We start from the raw sequence: 15198 nt of genomic DNA, 5'->3' as shown, positions 1-15198 counted from the left end.
AAAATTGTAAAATATGAAATATATTACAGTTTTTTAAATTTTAGTAATTTGAAATGGACACCAAAATTTAAAGTCTATTATCTAATACACAGACCAATAATTAAAGACAAGAGACTAATCAAATTAGGTTGATCCAATAATTAATTTATTAATCTACTTAAATAAATATAAAATATTTGAATTTTACTATAACAAATTATATAAACTCTTAAATAAAATTCTAATTTACGACCCATTGAAACTCTCACTGGGGGCCATAGTAGTTGCTACTTCCTCGCACTACCTTCCCACTTCAACATAACTCAAATGCTCTTACTATGTAGTATGTACTTTCTAATCTAATTCATTAACCAAGTAACGAACCCGCTTCCATAACGCAATCTTCACCTTCGACTTCAAAACGACGCCGTATCTTCCGTATGACAAACCGCTCCCTCCTCCTCACCGGGATCAACCGGTAATAACTTCCAAAACCAAAATCCCAATCGCTTCTTCTCATCTTTAACTCTCCAGTTCAAATGTTTCATTTCTTGTCTTTTTATTTTACTATCTTCATATTTTCTGTTTCTAGAATCGGTCATGTATTCGGCGCGCGAAGCCCGTGGAGCCCCGCGTCGGCTTCACGCGCTTCTTCTGCAACGTACGCGACAGAGGTGGAGTCGTTAAGGCATGAACGTGCCGGCGACGCGAAGAGGAACGGAATTCGGGAAGTGTTGAAATCGCGCAAACTGAGTCCGTTACACGCGCTTCAGCGTAACAGTTTTTCGCACTTTGAGCTCAGAAGCATTGCCAGGAGCTTCTTCAATTCGAAACGCTACCTCCACGCGCTCGAGGTTTGGTTTTCTTCTTTAATTTACAGAATTTGTATGGAGACACATATTGACATATGGTGAATTGGTGATTTGACATTTAAGTTCAATTAAGTGTGAAGTTCAGTTATTAAAGCCATTGTTAAAAGTAGTGTATAATATCGCTCTGGAAATTCAGCACATCATTTGATCAATGTATGAATCTAATCCCCAAAGTGTGCTTCCAGAAATATTGATCAAAGGAAATTTCCGTTATTAAAGCTATGGTTAAAAGTAGTGTATAATGTCGCTCTGGAAATTCAGCAAATCATTTGATCAATGTATGAATCAAATCTCCAAAGTGTGCATCCAGAAATAATGATCCAAGGATGTATTGAGTTTCCAAAGCGACAAAGGGAGTATTTGAACTGTGACTATTACATATCAGTTATTACTGTGTTTAAATCTCTACTGTATACAGAAATAAAGGAACTGATCTACTACTATTCCAACAGCTAGTGCTTCAATTTTGGGGGGTGGGGGTTTGAGAATTGATGCCTGTGTTTATTATTTATCTGTTGAATACTGTTTGTTCCTTAGAAAGGCTTAAATTTATTTAGATTTTTGGTGCTGTACTTTTCTCTGTTTTTTCCTAATGTAATGCCTCTTGTTGACATAATGTTATTAGTCATGCTCATGCCTAAGATTTGTGGTAAATGTGCCTTTGAGTTAGAATTTGGACATTAAATTATAGCTAGTATGATTTTTTTTTTTTTGGGGTCATCTAATGGAGTGGATGTGATACCTGAAGTGTTATTGATATCAATGATTGCTTACTTTTAGCCCCTTCAGTGTCGGATGAATATGCCATTGCAGAGCAGATTATGGGTTCACTAAGCATTTTAAATTGGTTGATTATTGTTTTGAACAGGTATTGAAATGGATGGAAAGCCAGAAGGATTTCTGTATGATCCCGGCTGATCATGCTATGAAATTGGAATTAATTGTTAAAAATTATGGTCTAATGGAAGCTGAAGAATACTTTCTCAGTATACCTGACACAGCTGCTAAGAAAGCTGCTTGTCTCCCACTTCTTCATGCTTATGTAAGAGCTAGGGACACAAATAGAGCCGAGACTTTAATGGTGAAGCTCTATGAATTGGGGCTAGTGGTTAGCCCTCACCCTTACAATGAGATGATGAAATTGTATTTGGCTACGTGTGAGTATATGAAGGTGCCCCTTGTTATCGAGCAGATGAAGCGAAATAGAATACCTTGCAATGTTCTGTCTTACAACCTTTGGATGAATGCTTGTGGTGAGGGAGGAAGACACGGGGTTGCAGCTGTAGAGAAGGTTTTTAGATTAATGCAAAATGATGTTAATGTTCAAGTAGGGTGGAGCAGTCTTGCTACGTTAGCAAATGTTTATATGAAAGCAGGGCAATCTGAGAAAGCCATTATGGTTCTAAAATATGCTAAAGCAAAACTATCTACCTATAACCGTCTTGGTTACTTCTTCCTAATAACCTTGTACACCTCTTTGGGGAAAAAGGAGGAAGTCTTGCAGTCATGGGAAGCAAGTAAGGCGGTTTCTGGAAGAATTAGTTGTACCAACTATATTTGCATTCTAACATCTTTGGTGAAGCTTGGGGACATTGTACAAGCAAAGAGAATCTTCACTGAATGGGAATCTAATTGTCAAAAGTATGATATCAGAGTCTCTAATGTTCTTTTGGGTGCATATATGCGAAAAGGATTAATTGAAGAAGCCGAATCATTACATATCCACACTTTGGAGAAGGGTGGTAGTCCTAACTACAAGACTTGGGAGATTCTCATTGAAGGGTTTGTCAAAAGCCAAAAAATGGACAAGGCTATTGTTGCTATGAAGAGAGCTTTGGCAATGATGAAAGATTGTAACTGGAGGCCATCACATGGACACATATTAGCTATTGCTGAGTATTTGGAGAAGCATAAAAATTTTGAATATGCAAATGAGTTTATAAGAGATATCCGTGATTTTGGTCTTGTAAATATATCACTGTACAAAATATTGCTTAGAATGCACCTTTCTGTTGGAAAACCTCCTTTCCGTATTCTTAAAATGATTGAGGAAGATAATATTGAGATGGACAATGAGGCTCTTGCAATTCTTAAAGCCTTTAATAGGTAGTAGATACTAGATAGTCATTCAGAGGCTAAAAGATGGATGATTTTGATGATGATGAGTTGGACTTTGAAACATCAAATATTCGAGGAACATGATGTTGAATCCAATACTCTTTATGGGATTTTAATTCTTCAGATTGCATAAAACAGGTAACATTGTGCTTTTAAAGTTTGATTTTGTATTTTAGGCTTTCTAGTGGATTTTTATTTATTTATTATTTTGGGGTGCTCCTACAATTCATGCTGCCTGAAGTGGCTATTCATATGAAGCAGAGATTTGTTGGCCATTACAGTGTTGGAACTGATACAAAATTGGCCACTTTGCTTGGTTAAAGAGACATATGCTATCTCATGTGATTTTACAAATTTGTGAACCATCTTCTGCAAAATGCCCCCTAAAAGCTAGTATGCTCTCTTCCACTTTTATTTTATTTTCATATTTATGGAAAAAAGAGTTGCCTTCAATCAAATTCAATACTAATGGATACATTTCTGTTATAAAAAAGAAAAATGGACTGCCCTTGAAACAGATAAAATTATTTCTTTCAATGTGAATATCAATATCTTCTTTTAGAAATGATAAGCAATGGTTCAGAAGTTATAAGCATTGCCACCAGGAAAAACACGGATTACATGGTTTTTTATTGGCTTTTGTTTCTTTATATCACCATAATAAATACCTAATTTTGATCACTCATATTTGTTGCATAACTTAGTAGAGAGTTGATCCTCCATCGTTGCAAAGTTTATTAAATATAATCTCTCTCATATGCAGGTAAAACTGTTGCTAGTGGAAGTGATGATGGCAGATACTGATAGACTCGTAAAAATGCTAAATGGTGATGAATCCAGTAACATTGTTTTCCCTATGATTTGGGGGTTTATTAGTCCCCCTCTTCTTTTTGTTTCCTTAAAAGATTTCGTTTCTTCATTATGCAGTTGTGGATTCTGTACAATGCCGCTCATCCATTTGATTTCATGGGTTGGCTTATATCCTCTATAATGAGTTCACGGGTGGTTCCATTTGCCCCTTGATCCATTTTGCTGATCCAGAAGGGTTCTAGGGTGCCTTTTTGGGAAGGTGAAAATTCATATGCAGATATCTTTACGTGAAATTAATAGTTGAAAATTGTTAGATGATAATTTATTCATCTAACACTTTTCGATTATCAACTTCACGTGAAACCATCTGCACATGAGTAACGATATATGTACAGTTTCTTAAACATCATTCTAATTACTCTCTAACTTCTCAAGGTATATATATATATATATATATTAGAAAAAAAAGGCACTCAATATCTTGCCCGCTAAGAGACTAGAGAGTAGGAGGATAATTAGAGAATGGTTTAGGAGTATATATATTGAGAAGTTTAGAAATTGTGCTTTCTTTTTTTTATTATTTGAAGGTTGGGAATTGAAATGGGTATGTCTAGTACCTAACTCCTTGATTGGTACTAAAACCATCAAGGTGGAAGGTGCAAAGAATTTGATTATCCCAGTGTAGTTTAGTATGAATGTATTCAGATTTTTTTTTTGGTGTCTAAGAATGAAAAAGAACAAGAAACACGAATATATTCACATTTGTATAATAATGCTAGTAAGCATTTTTTTTATAGAATTTAATTTTAATGAATGGTTAGTATAACTTCTTTTTATATATCTAGTATCAAGTAATTATGTATTTTTATGTATTATTTTTAAAGAAATTATTGTGAGTTAAACGCACCGATATTGGAAGACTAAATTATTAAAAATGTTTTTCGACCAAATAAGTATAAAATGTTTTATGCCAATACATCAATATTAAACCCCTTTCATCAAAATCTTTTAGGCCCTAGGTTTTATTATCTAGAGGTTTTTGTCAACGTTTATATCGTTTATTTATTGTGCAATTGTTGTACTACGGCGCATATTACCTCTTGTATATTGTTTTTTGTCTAGTGAAGTTAAGAAAATTTTACCAAAAATAAAGATCGAAAAATGATTTAATGAAAAATAAAGGAAAAAACGAAAAAAGTATAAGTGCTGCTTGAGACTTTTGGGCCACAGTATTCCACGTTGTGGTAAATCATATGCCTTTTAATATGGTTTACTCGGATTCAAACTTTAGTAAATGTGTCAAATATTAAATATGAACATTTTAGTTGTGTAGGTGAATGCATAGTGAAGTGAAAGTATGTTGCGGTGTTATAATACTTAAGACTGGGGTTGTCCAATCTATATAAACAAAAAAGAGTTAAAACTAAGGGCTCAATCCATTTGATTAACAACGTACAAATGGGCTAATAATAAATTCAACTGGTTTTTAAGCTTTTTTCATTTACATTTGCTGGAAAGTAGAAATTGTTGGTAAAGAAAATTGATAGCAACTCAATAGAAACTAGAAAGATTAAAAAGCACTTTTTATGGGTGGTTTTGCACTTTGTTTTTCTTTAAGGATTTAATTGAATATAACATATAGACATACACTTAAGGAAATATAATTAGAGAATGGGAGGGAGTTTAAAAAAAGTGAGTTTTTCCTTTAAGGCTTTAATAAATACCTAAACGAGGAAAACTTCTTTTTAATTAAAAAAAAAAAGGGTAGAACAAAGAACACCTGCTGCAAATATAAAAGGAAACCATAACTTTGTTTCTCTTTTTATATACATATTTTAGTGTGATTATCTTTATGGTTTTAAATAAATCAACGGTAAAAACCTAGGCTGCTTTTGTAGTTTTGTTTTGTTTTGTTGTTTTAATTTTGTTTTCCAGTCTATCTCTGAGTCCAGCTACTTTGTTAAGTTATTTTATTTGCACATCCAAGATATTTTGATATGATATTTATTTGATATTCGTTTAATATATATATTTTGTATTTAATTGTGTTTTATTAAAGACAAATATTTTTTTAGAACATATTTAAACACACTTAAATACGATTAGTGTTAACATATCCAACCTTATTTTTTAGCTGATGGTCTAGAAATAAAATTGAAAATAAAATGTATTTTTAGTTATTAGATATACGTATAAGACTGAATTCATTCGATTTAAAATTTTTAAAAAAAATAGTATTAATCTTTAATTTTTTAAGAAATTTTGGTTGTAAATGACCGATTTTTTTTTTAATTTTTATTACTTGTCCATACGAAATTGAAGTTGAAAAGATTGAGAAATAAAACCATCTGATTTGACTCGTTCTCAATAGCATGAGATGATCGTCTTAGGATGATTCTTTTATTAACAGATGCTTTTATTATACTCGTAATTTCTGAAGGATGATACAAAAATTATTTAAAATATTTTATATAATTATAAAAGACAATAAAATATTTAAAAATTAATTTATACTTAATAAAATATTAAAATATTATTGTTATTTATTTTAAAAAACATAGAGAGACGCATGCATGCGCACACGTATCTTGGTGTGTAACAAAAATTTGAAAGGATAAAATATATTTTTTGTCTTTAAAGTTTGACAAAAGTTTTAAAAATATCTCTAAGTTTTATTTTGTTTCAATTTTGTTCAAAAAATTTTTATTCGCATCAAATATATTCCTGACGGCTAATTTTTCAAAAAATTCAAGACCAATTCAACAACAATTTCATAAAAATAACCTTCAACACAAGAAAATCACGCATAATTTTCATGCATTATTGTTAGATTGGTCTTAATTTTTTTAAAAATTTAGCCGTTGTTGGTATATTTGATGCAAATCGAAAACTTTTGGGACAAAATTGAAACAAAATAAAATTTAGGGATATTTTTGAAATTTTTGCCAAACTTCTGTGATAAAAAATATACTTTTCCAAATTTAAAATTAATTTGAGTATAAAGCTCGTTAAAGATAAACTTTTGTTGAATTTGAATTTTCGATATTTTTTAATTAAATTTTAAATATTTTTATTTTCAGGAGATTATTTTTTTTCTTTTATATTAAATGTTAGTTATCCAATATTTACTCTCAAATTTTCTCTTAATATATTCATGTATCCCGTGTCGTTTCCTTTTCTCAATATGTCCCTCAGTGGTCAATAATTCAATATACCTTATTATACGTTACAAGGAAACTAATACTCTAATAGTCTATTTTTCTATTATTAACATTAAAAACATCGCAACCGAAAGAAGCAAACAAACTAAACAGTCCCGAGAATTTCGTTAATGCACTAAAAATTGAGAAACAACTATGCAATAAACTCTCACTAATTTATCTTTCCTCATCTTGTATTAAAAATCCCTTAATAGTTAATACGATTTTTTTTTTTGTGATTGGGAGTTAATACGAATGTTTAGTGCTTGTTCCTCATTTGACCCTTTAATTATTGGTTTAATTAGTCTAACAATGATAGTGATGATACTGATAGACAATCCAAAATTAAATAGGTAGAGCCCATAGTTTTTGTTCCATCAAAGGTTATATATATATATATTGGTGGAAATAATCATCAATCTGTTGAAACAAAAGTCTACCCTCATTTCATTCATTCTCGATCAGAACAAAACCATTATTACAATAATGCCTTTCATTTTTTTCTTCACATATCAAATCAAAATTGGACTTGTCACCAGATCCCTATTAGCAACATGTGTGCACTAAATTATAATTATTCATAAGTGAGGATTAGTGGGATAATCATTATTATAATTATTCACAAGTGATAAATCTTTAGATTATATCTTAATTTTTTCTATTTGTATGTTAGTGTAGAAATGTTTAGTAATATATTCTTCCTTTTCATGTTGTAAGCCATTTAAGTCATTATATTATTATAAGAGACTTTAAATTCCATCCTAATCCTAATTAAAATTCTAGACTAGATGTGCCCAATAAGGAAGAAATACTGAATATAATAAAAAAAAATTGATAGGGTTTATCTAGTCAAATTTACATTTTAAAATTAGGTGGGTTTAACATTCTAGCTCTTGGTACTTATGATAAGTATTAAGTACAACTTTTATATACAATTAGAAATGAAGGAAAGAAAGACAAATAATTATCATTATTATGATTTGATCAAATATAAAATTGATTATAAAATTATTCTAAATAGTTATTCATTTGTATTGTGCACGATTTTGAGGTAATAAGTGTAAAAGTTAAATACTTTCATGTGACAATACATATGGAAATTATATATTTTTTTTAAATAATATAGCTTTCTAGTAGGGTGTTCAAATCCAAACCGATCCAAATTAAACTGCTCATCCAATCTAATTCAAACTGAAACCGATTAAAACCGCACTAATTTGGATCTGATTGGATTTTATTTTTTACAAACCGTTGGATCGGATCGGATTTCGGATATACTTTTTAAAACCGATTCAATCCAATCCAAACCGCACAATGTGCTATAATATTATTATTTTATTATTATATTTATAATTATACTTATAACATGTTTAATTTATTATATATTTTTATATTATTCATGTATTATTATTATTTAATAAATAGTTTATGTTCAAAATGTTATTTATTATTTATTTTAACTAACCTATAATTTTATTTCTATGTTATGTTATCGTTAGCTTTTTAAGATATTGTTGAGACTTATTATGTCATTGTTAATTATTTAAAATTTGATGTTAAGACTTGTTATATGTATTTAATTTTTTTAATTTACAAAACGCAAATCCAATCCAATCCAAACCGCTTGAAATTGGATCGGATCGGATCGAATTTTTTTTAAAACATCATCCAATCCAAACCGCACCACAAGTAAAATTAGTGTTCGAATTGGATGAGTTTTTGACTCAAAACCAATCCAAACCACACCGCGAACACCCCTACTTTTACTTTTTAGTGATTAATTATGGTAATATAGCTTTGAGCATATAGGAAAAAATAATGTTATCATTGTAAATGGCTACTAGTGTTTTTATGGCAAGGTATTTAAAATCACAAAGCCTAAAATTTATTCTCTAAATAAAATGCTATGGTCGTGGACTATATATGGTGTATCATGCATTAGTATAATTCAATAGTTCAAAATTGGTGTATGATAGATTGCTTAATAAACTTAAAATTTTATCATTAAATATAGTTTAAATAATACCCCAAATATATCTCAGTACATCTAAGACATTGATATCTATAAGTCTATAACAATATATAGGGGATTGTCTCTTTTGATATCTAAATTTATGTTTCCTATTTTAACCTTGATGATATTTGCCTTAACTACTTTTTTAATTAATGGTCAAAAAATAATAATTATTAACGAGGCTAAAAGTGTGACTAGATCTGGTGATCTCTTTCCCAATTCAAATTCTTAAGCAATTACTTTTCTTTTCTATTTTCATACCTTAACATTGGTATAGCGTGTGATATGAACATGGTTTAAAATGGAAATAAAAATTAATAGTTTTGATAGAATAGTGAAATTATAGATGAATTAAATTATTTGTTGAATATAAAATTGAAAAAAAGTATACATATTTTTTTTAATATTTATTTTTGAATAGTGTGTTATTTTTAAATCAATTTTCAAATTATCAATGTCAAATTTATAATTACATGAATAAAAAAATATTTAAAAATCTCTTTAATACAAAAAAAAAAAGATTGAACAAACACAAGTGCTAGTCCTATAATAATAATATTGATAAGAATTGGTTTTGGATCCATGAATAATATATAGAGCATAATGCCCATATTGGTCCCCTAGCAAGTCACATGTTGTGCTTAGAAACTTCCACAAACCAAGATTGAGTTTCTATTAGGAGGAGCAACATATTCAATGAAGCTTTTACATGTAAGCATAGCAATTCAAGAAATAGTGGTGACACTTAGCTCATGTCTTCAATAGTCCAACCTCAATCATTACATATTGATCAATCAAGGAGCTATTCAATTCTTGACTTAATGGTCCAACATCAGCTTCAACTTACAATGCAACAATGCTAGTTATCCAATTTGTTGGTACTCCATTATAAGTACAAGGGTCCATGGTTTTTCTTGATTAAGCCTAAACATCCAATCTCTAAAGGAAATTTGTCTACATATCTTTAAAGGATTTTTCAGTGCTTACCATGTTCCTTAGAAATTTAGAATCATTTTATAGGTAAGACATGGAGTTAATCTAATCAAACTAATAAAAAAGTATAAATTTAAGGTAAAGTGCTATTTTGTCCTCTAACGTTTGGACAAAATCTTAATTTAGTCCCTAATATTTCAAATATCCTATTTTTATCTCGAAAAATTTAAATAAGTTTAATATTGTTCAACTAATAAATTTGACACAAATAATTAATAAATCTACGTTATAAATTGTCAGAAAAACATATCTTCTCATTTAGTAGGTGAATTGAGTTAAAGATAATCTAATCAAACTGAAACAAAGGTAAGAACTTTAAGTTTTTAAGACACTAGACATAGTGAAAGATTTATATATTAAAAGAAATATATTTTTTTTCTGAACTATATATACAAAATAACCATCAATTTAAGAATTAACTTGATAGGTAAATAACTAAATATACATTGAAAGAGTAAATTAATGTTTGCTAAACTATGTGAAAGTCAGATTAATGTCTTAAAGTGTTAAAAGAATAAGGTGAGAGCCAAAATTTCAAGAAAAAAACTTGACACTTTTCAAAGGCATTCCATTCATTTAGAAAACCCTGAAAACGGTTATAACATGCTCAAGCTCAAGAAAGATTATATATCTTAAAGAAGAAAAAAAGGAAATAAAAGAAAAGTTCTTGAGAATTGAAACTACCCCAATTTTACATACTTTTCCATTTTCTAAAATCAAAAGGCCTTGTTAGCCAAAATCTGCACCAAGAACAATATCATCAATCCATCCATCCATCAATCCCTGCTTGCATCACTCAAAATATGTACACAGCAGCATTCTGAAGCCAATGAATCTCACATCACAAGAAGGTCTTTGACAAATTTGAATGAGGGCTTGATGTTGTTTTTGGTAAGCTCTCTCTCCAATGAAGTGGTTTCATGCATTTGCAGATTGTGTTGGTAACTTTGGATGGTTATGCTCTCCTTCATAGGTAACAATTAGCATTGTTGGCTCTTCCAAGCACCTCTCTACATGCTTCCTTGCAGGGCACCCTCTCATGCTGCTGCACTTGTAATATCCCCTGCAAGTAACACAAACTATGCCTCAGTCTCATAACAAATTAATCTTGTATATGCTATCGCTACCGAAATTCATGATTACATCAAACGAAAGAGCAATGACAAAAGTTCCAAGGTTTAATTTCGATGTACTGTCAGTATAAAATGTAAAACTGTTTTAAGTATAAAATGTAAAACTGTTTTACACTGACATCTAATCAAGTACTACCACGTAGATAAAAGTCATTTCTCTTTCGGATTATGGTCATGCTATATGGCAACATCGGATTGTCCGTAGAGACCAATTTTATCTATGTGGTTTACTGTTTACGGTTCAGGGTTTAGGATTTAGAATTTAGCCTAAGCACAGTGGAAGGTGACTATTTCTAAGCTTCCCGGACCCCATTAGGTGGAAACCTTGTGTGTTGAACTGCCTATTTCATGGCAGATGCTAGAATTGTTGATGCTAAAACATAAAATTGAAGTATATAATGTTCAAATCCACCTGAATACCAAAAAGGAAAAATTACAAACACACTAGCAACTCATATAGAACCACCACCATCACACACATATCCACCAAACAAAGTGCATCATGTGAGGTTACTTTTTTACTACTGAAAAAGAAAAAGTTTACACCATAAATGCACACCAAAAGAGCAAAAGGGTCAGAAATAGCCAAAATGGTTTCAGAAACTTTAGAAAAAGAACAGCACAATTATATGTTCCACTTGAACCAGTCAAATCTCCAAAAGAAGAGAGTGAACAAACCTTGGGTGAGGAGAACCCTTGATTGGTTTCTGTCCATACTTCCTCCATGAATAATCATCAGGAGGTATATCTGCAAGTTTGTTGCTGATAGCTGGCACCTTAATTGATCTCTTCACTCTATGTTTCCTGCTTAGAACATATAGTTTGATTAATTCTCATTATAAAGAACTCCATAAATTTAATAACAGACTTTAATGATTAATGACTAATTGGTATTACCTCTTCTTTGAGCAATGACATCTAGCACTGCTTCCACATTTCACACTGCCCTCGTCGCCTCTAGCGGAACATTTTCGCTTATGCTGTTGCGAATTTTGATCAGAAGAGAGTGGGGCTCCTATAAGATGGAAGGAACTTCCGTCCAGGTTCGCCACACTTCCGTCTATGCTCAAGGAAGAAATGAAAGACCTAGTAGTAGACGACATTGTCGGCGTGCAGCTAGTGCTGTCGAAATTGAGGTTTATGCCACTGTTGTTCCTTCGGAACATCATCTCAGCATGATTTTTCATTTGTTGCTGCTGCTGTTGCTGCTGCATCAACAACCTTTGTTGCTGAATTTGTTGCTGTTGAAGGAACTGATAGTGACTAGATGAAGAACCTTGTTGGTTAATAGTACTTTTGGCACTTGAGCTCAATTCCAAAGATGGATTCACCAAAGAAAGTGAGTTCCTAACCGTACTTGATCCCAATTCCTGAACTGAATTCTCATGAAGCATCACTACTTTCTTTGATTGATCATGGTTAAGGTTGTTGTTGTTGTTCTTGAAGCAATTCGGGTTATCTAAGAGTATGCTTTGAGAAAAGGGTACTTGAAGCTTTCTATGCTTCCTCACTCTTGCATGACCCAAACCATTTTGAAGCAAGGAAACAACTTTCTTGAACCTTAACACAGCTTCACCAGTTTCCACCATTAAATTCCTATTCTGAACTTGATCCCTTGGCTGAGACAAAATACTAAGAACTCTATGACAGCTTTCAACAGCTAATCTATTAGCTTGTTCAACTTCCTCCATTCTTAACTATCTAATTATCTATCTATCTATCTATCTAAGTTAATCAAGAACTCTCAAATCAGAAGCTAAACATGCCTTAATACTAAAAAAACATGAACATCTGAGTTATCAACACAGATACCATACATTCAGCCATAAGTGGCATACAAAAAGACCCAGATATAAAGAATCCCATTTTTTTCAAAGGGAGCCACAAAAACAGGATTTTTCTTGTTCAAGTCTCAAAATTCCATCAAAGGTTGAAAAGGGTCAATTTTTTTTCTTTTTTGTTTATGTTTTCTGTTGTTGGTAGAACAAACAAAGACCCTGGGATCAGAACTAACTAATAGGAGTTAGAAGAAATTGCAGCATATCTATATCTGCTTTAGAAAATAAATAAAAATAAAAAAATTCAACCCAATCTTATCTTCAATGAACCAAGGAAAAAAGAATAAGAAAGCACCAAAGCACAGACCTTTGATGCTGTCAAACCCTAGATTCTTGTTCTTCCATGGTTTTTGAGATTGAAAAGTGTGTGAAAGAGAAGACTTTGCTTGGCTTGAGAATTCACACAACCATCACACACATATAACATAAGAATACAAAGCTTCCAACTTTAGACTATATATATAAAATATTAATATAAAAACTATATAATATAAAGTCCTAAGCAGCAAGGAAAATTAAAAATAAAATAATTATTTAATATTAATTTATTTCAGTTTATTTAAAATAAGCAAAGGGGGCAACAAGAGAAGAGAAGGGAAGAGAGGAGAAGAGAAAATGAAAACTGATGTCTCTGTCATAGATTCGAAGGTGGGTCCCAACCGAAGACCTTTGTTGTTATTCTTTTTTATTTTCATTTTCTTTTTCAGCTTTAATTAATCTTTTTTTTTTTCTTTTCCTTAGACCTACCACCCGTTACAGCTTCACTTTTACAGTTACTTACTCCCACTCATTAATTGGAATTTATTTTTTGTTATTTAGGGGGGGAAAACAGGTTAATTTTAAAAAATGATAGGATATTTTAGGAAAAATTTTAAATGTACCAGAAATACCGATATTTCAATTGTTTTAACCGTTGATTTTAATTAATATATATTATATATATTTTATAATTCAGATCAACGGTTAAATTAACTGAAACACCAGTATTTCCAATATACTTAAAACTCTTTTCATATTTTATACTTCTAAATATATATTATTAATATTTTATCTATTTTAAATTAATTATCACATTTACTTATATGTGTGAATTCTAATATAATTATATTACGGTGACTATAATAACAATACAATAGTTATTAAAATTAAAGTTACACATTTATTTGTATTTTTTTAATTTTTTNTTTTAAGATAATGAAAACTTTAAATACGAAATTAATTGAAATAGTAGTAATATATAAAAATATCTTGTTTATTTTGTTGACGCAACATATTAATAATTAATGGTAATATAACACATTTTTATATTAATATGTCTAAATTAATATTTTTTTTAATATCAAATTTCATATTATTATAAGAATAATTTACATAAATATAACTTTTTGAAATAAACTATATTCGTATTTTAAATTAGCTCCATGTAAACTAAGTCAATTTATTATTTTCATGTATATCTTTTACACCCTATAACAGATTAGAAACAAATTCATTTAAATGTAATCCGCTACACACTTACACTCAACTGCGGATTAAGAGCAAATCCATTCAAGTATAATTCGTTACATTTAGCCGCGGATTAGGAGTAGAAGAACTAAACTGTGTGATAAAAGTTGGGTGTATCAAATGTTTTATTGATGTAAATTATTCTTATTATAAAGTTTTTTTTTCGGTGTTTTAATTGGACTTGCCTTATGCTCTACGTACTTATTGGTGTTGATTAAATTAGTTTAATTAAACACTAAAACGTAATTAAATGATGAGTTAGGTTGTGTTCCTGTTTAGAGTGGGATCCTAGAGGATTCTGAGTCATTGAGAACTAAGATGAGTTTTATTGTTATTTTATTGTTGTTAAGTGTAGATAGTGAAAAGGGTCATAATAGTCTCAAGATACTAGTAATTAAGTATTTTGTGATATAGTAATCGGTGTTGTTTTTATTATTATTTGTGTAAATATCTATTAGTTCATAAAGTTATTATCGGATCTTAGGTTTTGATATAAAAACAAATTTTAATTATGATTTACTTTTAGTTGAAGTTTGCTTAAATGACCGAAATATCTTATTAGGGTAATATGAAGTATATATAACTATTTTTAGATTATTAATTGCAATATAGTTTTGTAAATGTGAAAACTTACTTTATATTTTTTTTCCGTTTTAATTCTACAATGTTATTGATAACTTATTATTATTATTATTATTATTATTATTATTATTATTATTATTATTATTATATGAC

The 15198-nt window shown here is 30.2% G+C and overlaps 2 protein-coding genes across 6 annotated transcripts; one reads left to right on the top strand and one right to left on the bottom strand.

Moving 5' to 3' along the window:
• The first annotated feature begins 255 nt into the window (after positions 1-255).
• LOC107473453 (pentatricopeptide repeat-containing protein At5g27460) lies at positions 256-4566 on the top strand. Of its 5 annotated transcripts, XM_021135031.2 has the most exons (6): positions 256-457; positions 572-833; positions 1720-3107; positions 3231-3362; positions 3733-3796; positions 3897-4566. In XM_021135031.2, the coding sequence occupies exons 1-3, from the start codon at positions 420-422 to the stop codon at positions 2959-2961; spliced, it is 1542 nt and encodes a 513-aa protein (XP_020990690.1). In that variant the 5' UTR covers positions 256-419; the 3' UTR covers positions 2962-3107; positions 3231-3362; positions 3733-3796; positions 3897-4566. The 5 variants fall into 5 exon arrangements, with proteins under 5 accessions (XP_020990690.1, XP_020990692.1, XP_052112896.1 ...); XM_021135033.2 differs by lacking the exon at positions 3231-3362; XM_052256936.1 differs by having other exon boundaries at positions 3251-3362; positions 3733-4566.
• Positions 4567-10562: 5996 nt separating this feature from the next.
• LOC107473454 (probable WRKY transcription factor 21) lies at positions 10563-13396 on the bottom strand. The gene is made up of 3 exons (XM_016093017.3): positions 12017-13396; positions 11798-11923; positions 10563-11049 (listed from the first exon to the last, which is right to left on the bottom strand). Exons 1-3 carry the CDS (start codon positions 12808-12810, stop codon positions 10905-10907), a joined length of 1065 nt encoding a protein of 354 aa, XP_015948503.1. The 5' UTR covers positions 12811-13396; the 3' UTR covers positions 10563-10904.
• Between the last annotated feature and the right edge of the window lie 1802 nt (positions 13397-15198).

Source organism: Arachis duranensis, chromosome 2 (assembly GCF_000817695.3).
Source record: "Arachis duranensis cultivar V14167 chromosome 2, aradu.V14167.gnm2.J7QH, whole genome shotgun sequence".
Taxonomy (NCBI): domain Eukaryota; kingdom Viridiplantae; phylum Streptophyta; class Magnoliopsida; order Fabales; family Fabaceae; genus Arachis; species Arachis duranensis.
The sequence above is the reverse complement of the archived record's forward strand: the minus strand, read 5'-3'. Positions and strand labels throughout refer to the sequence as shown.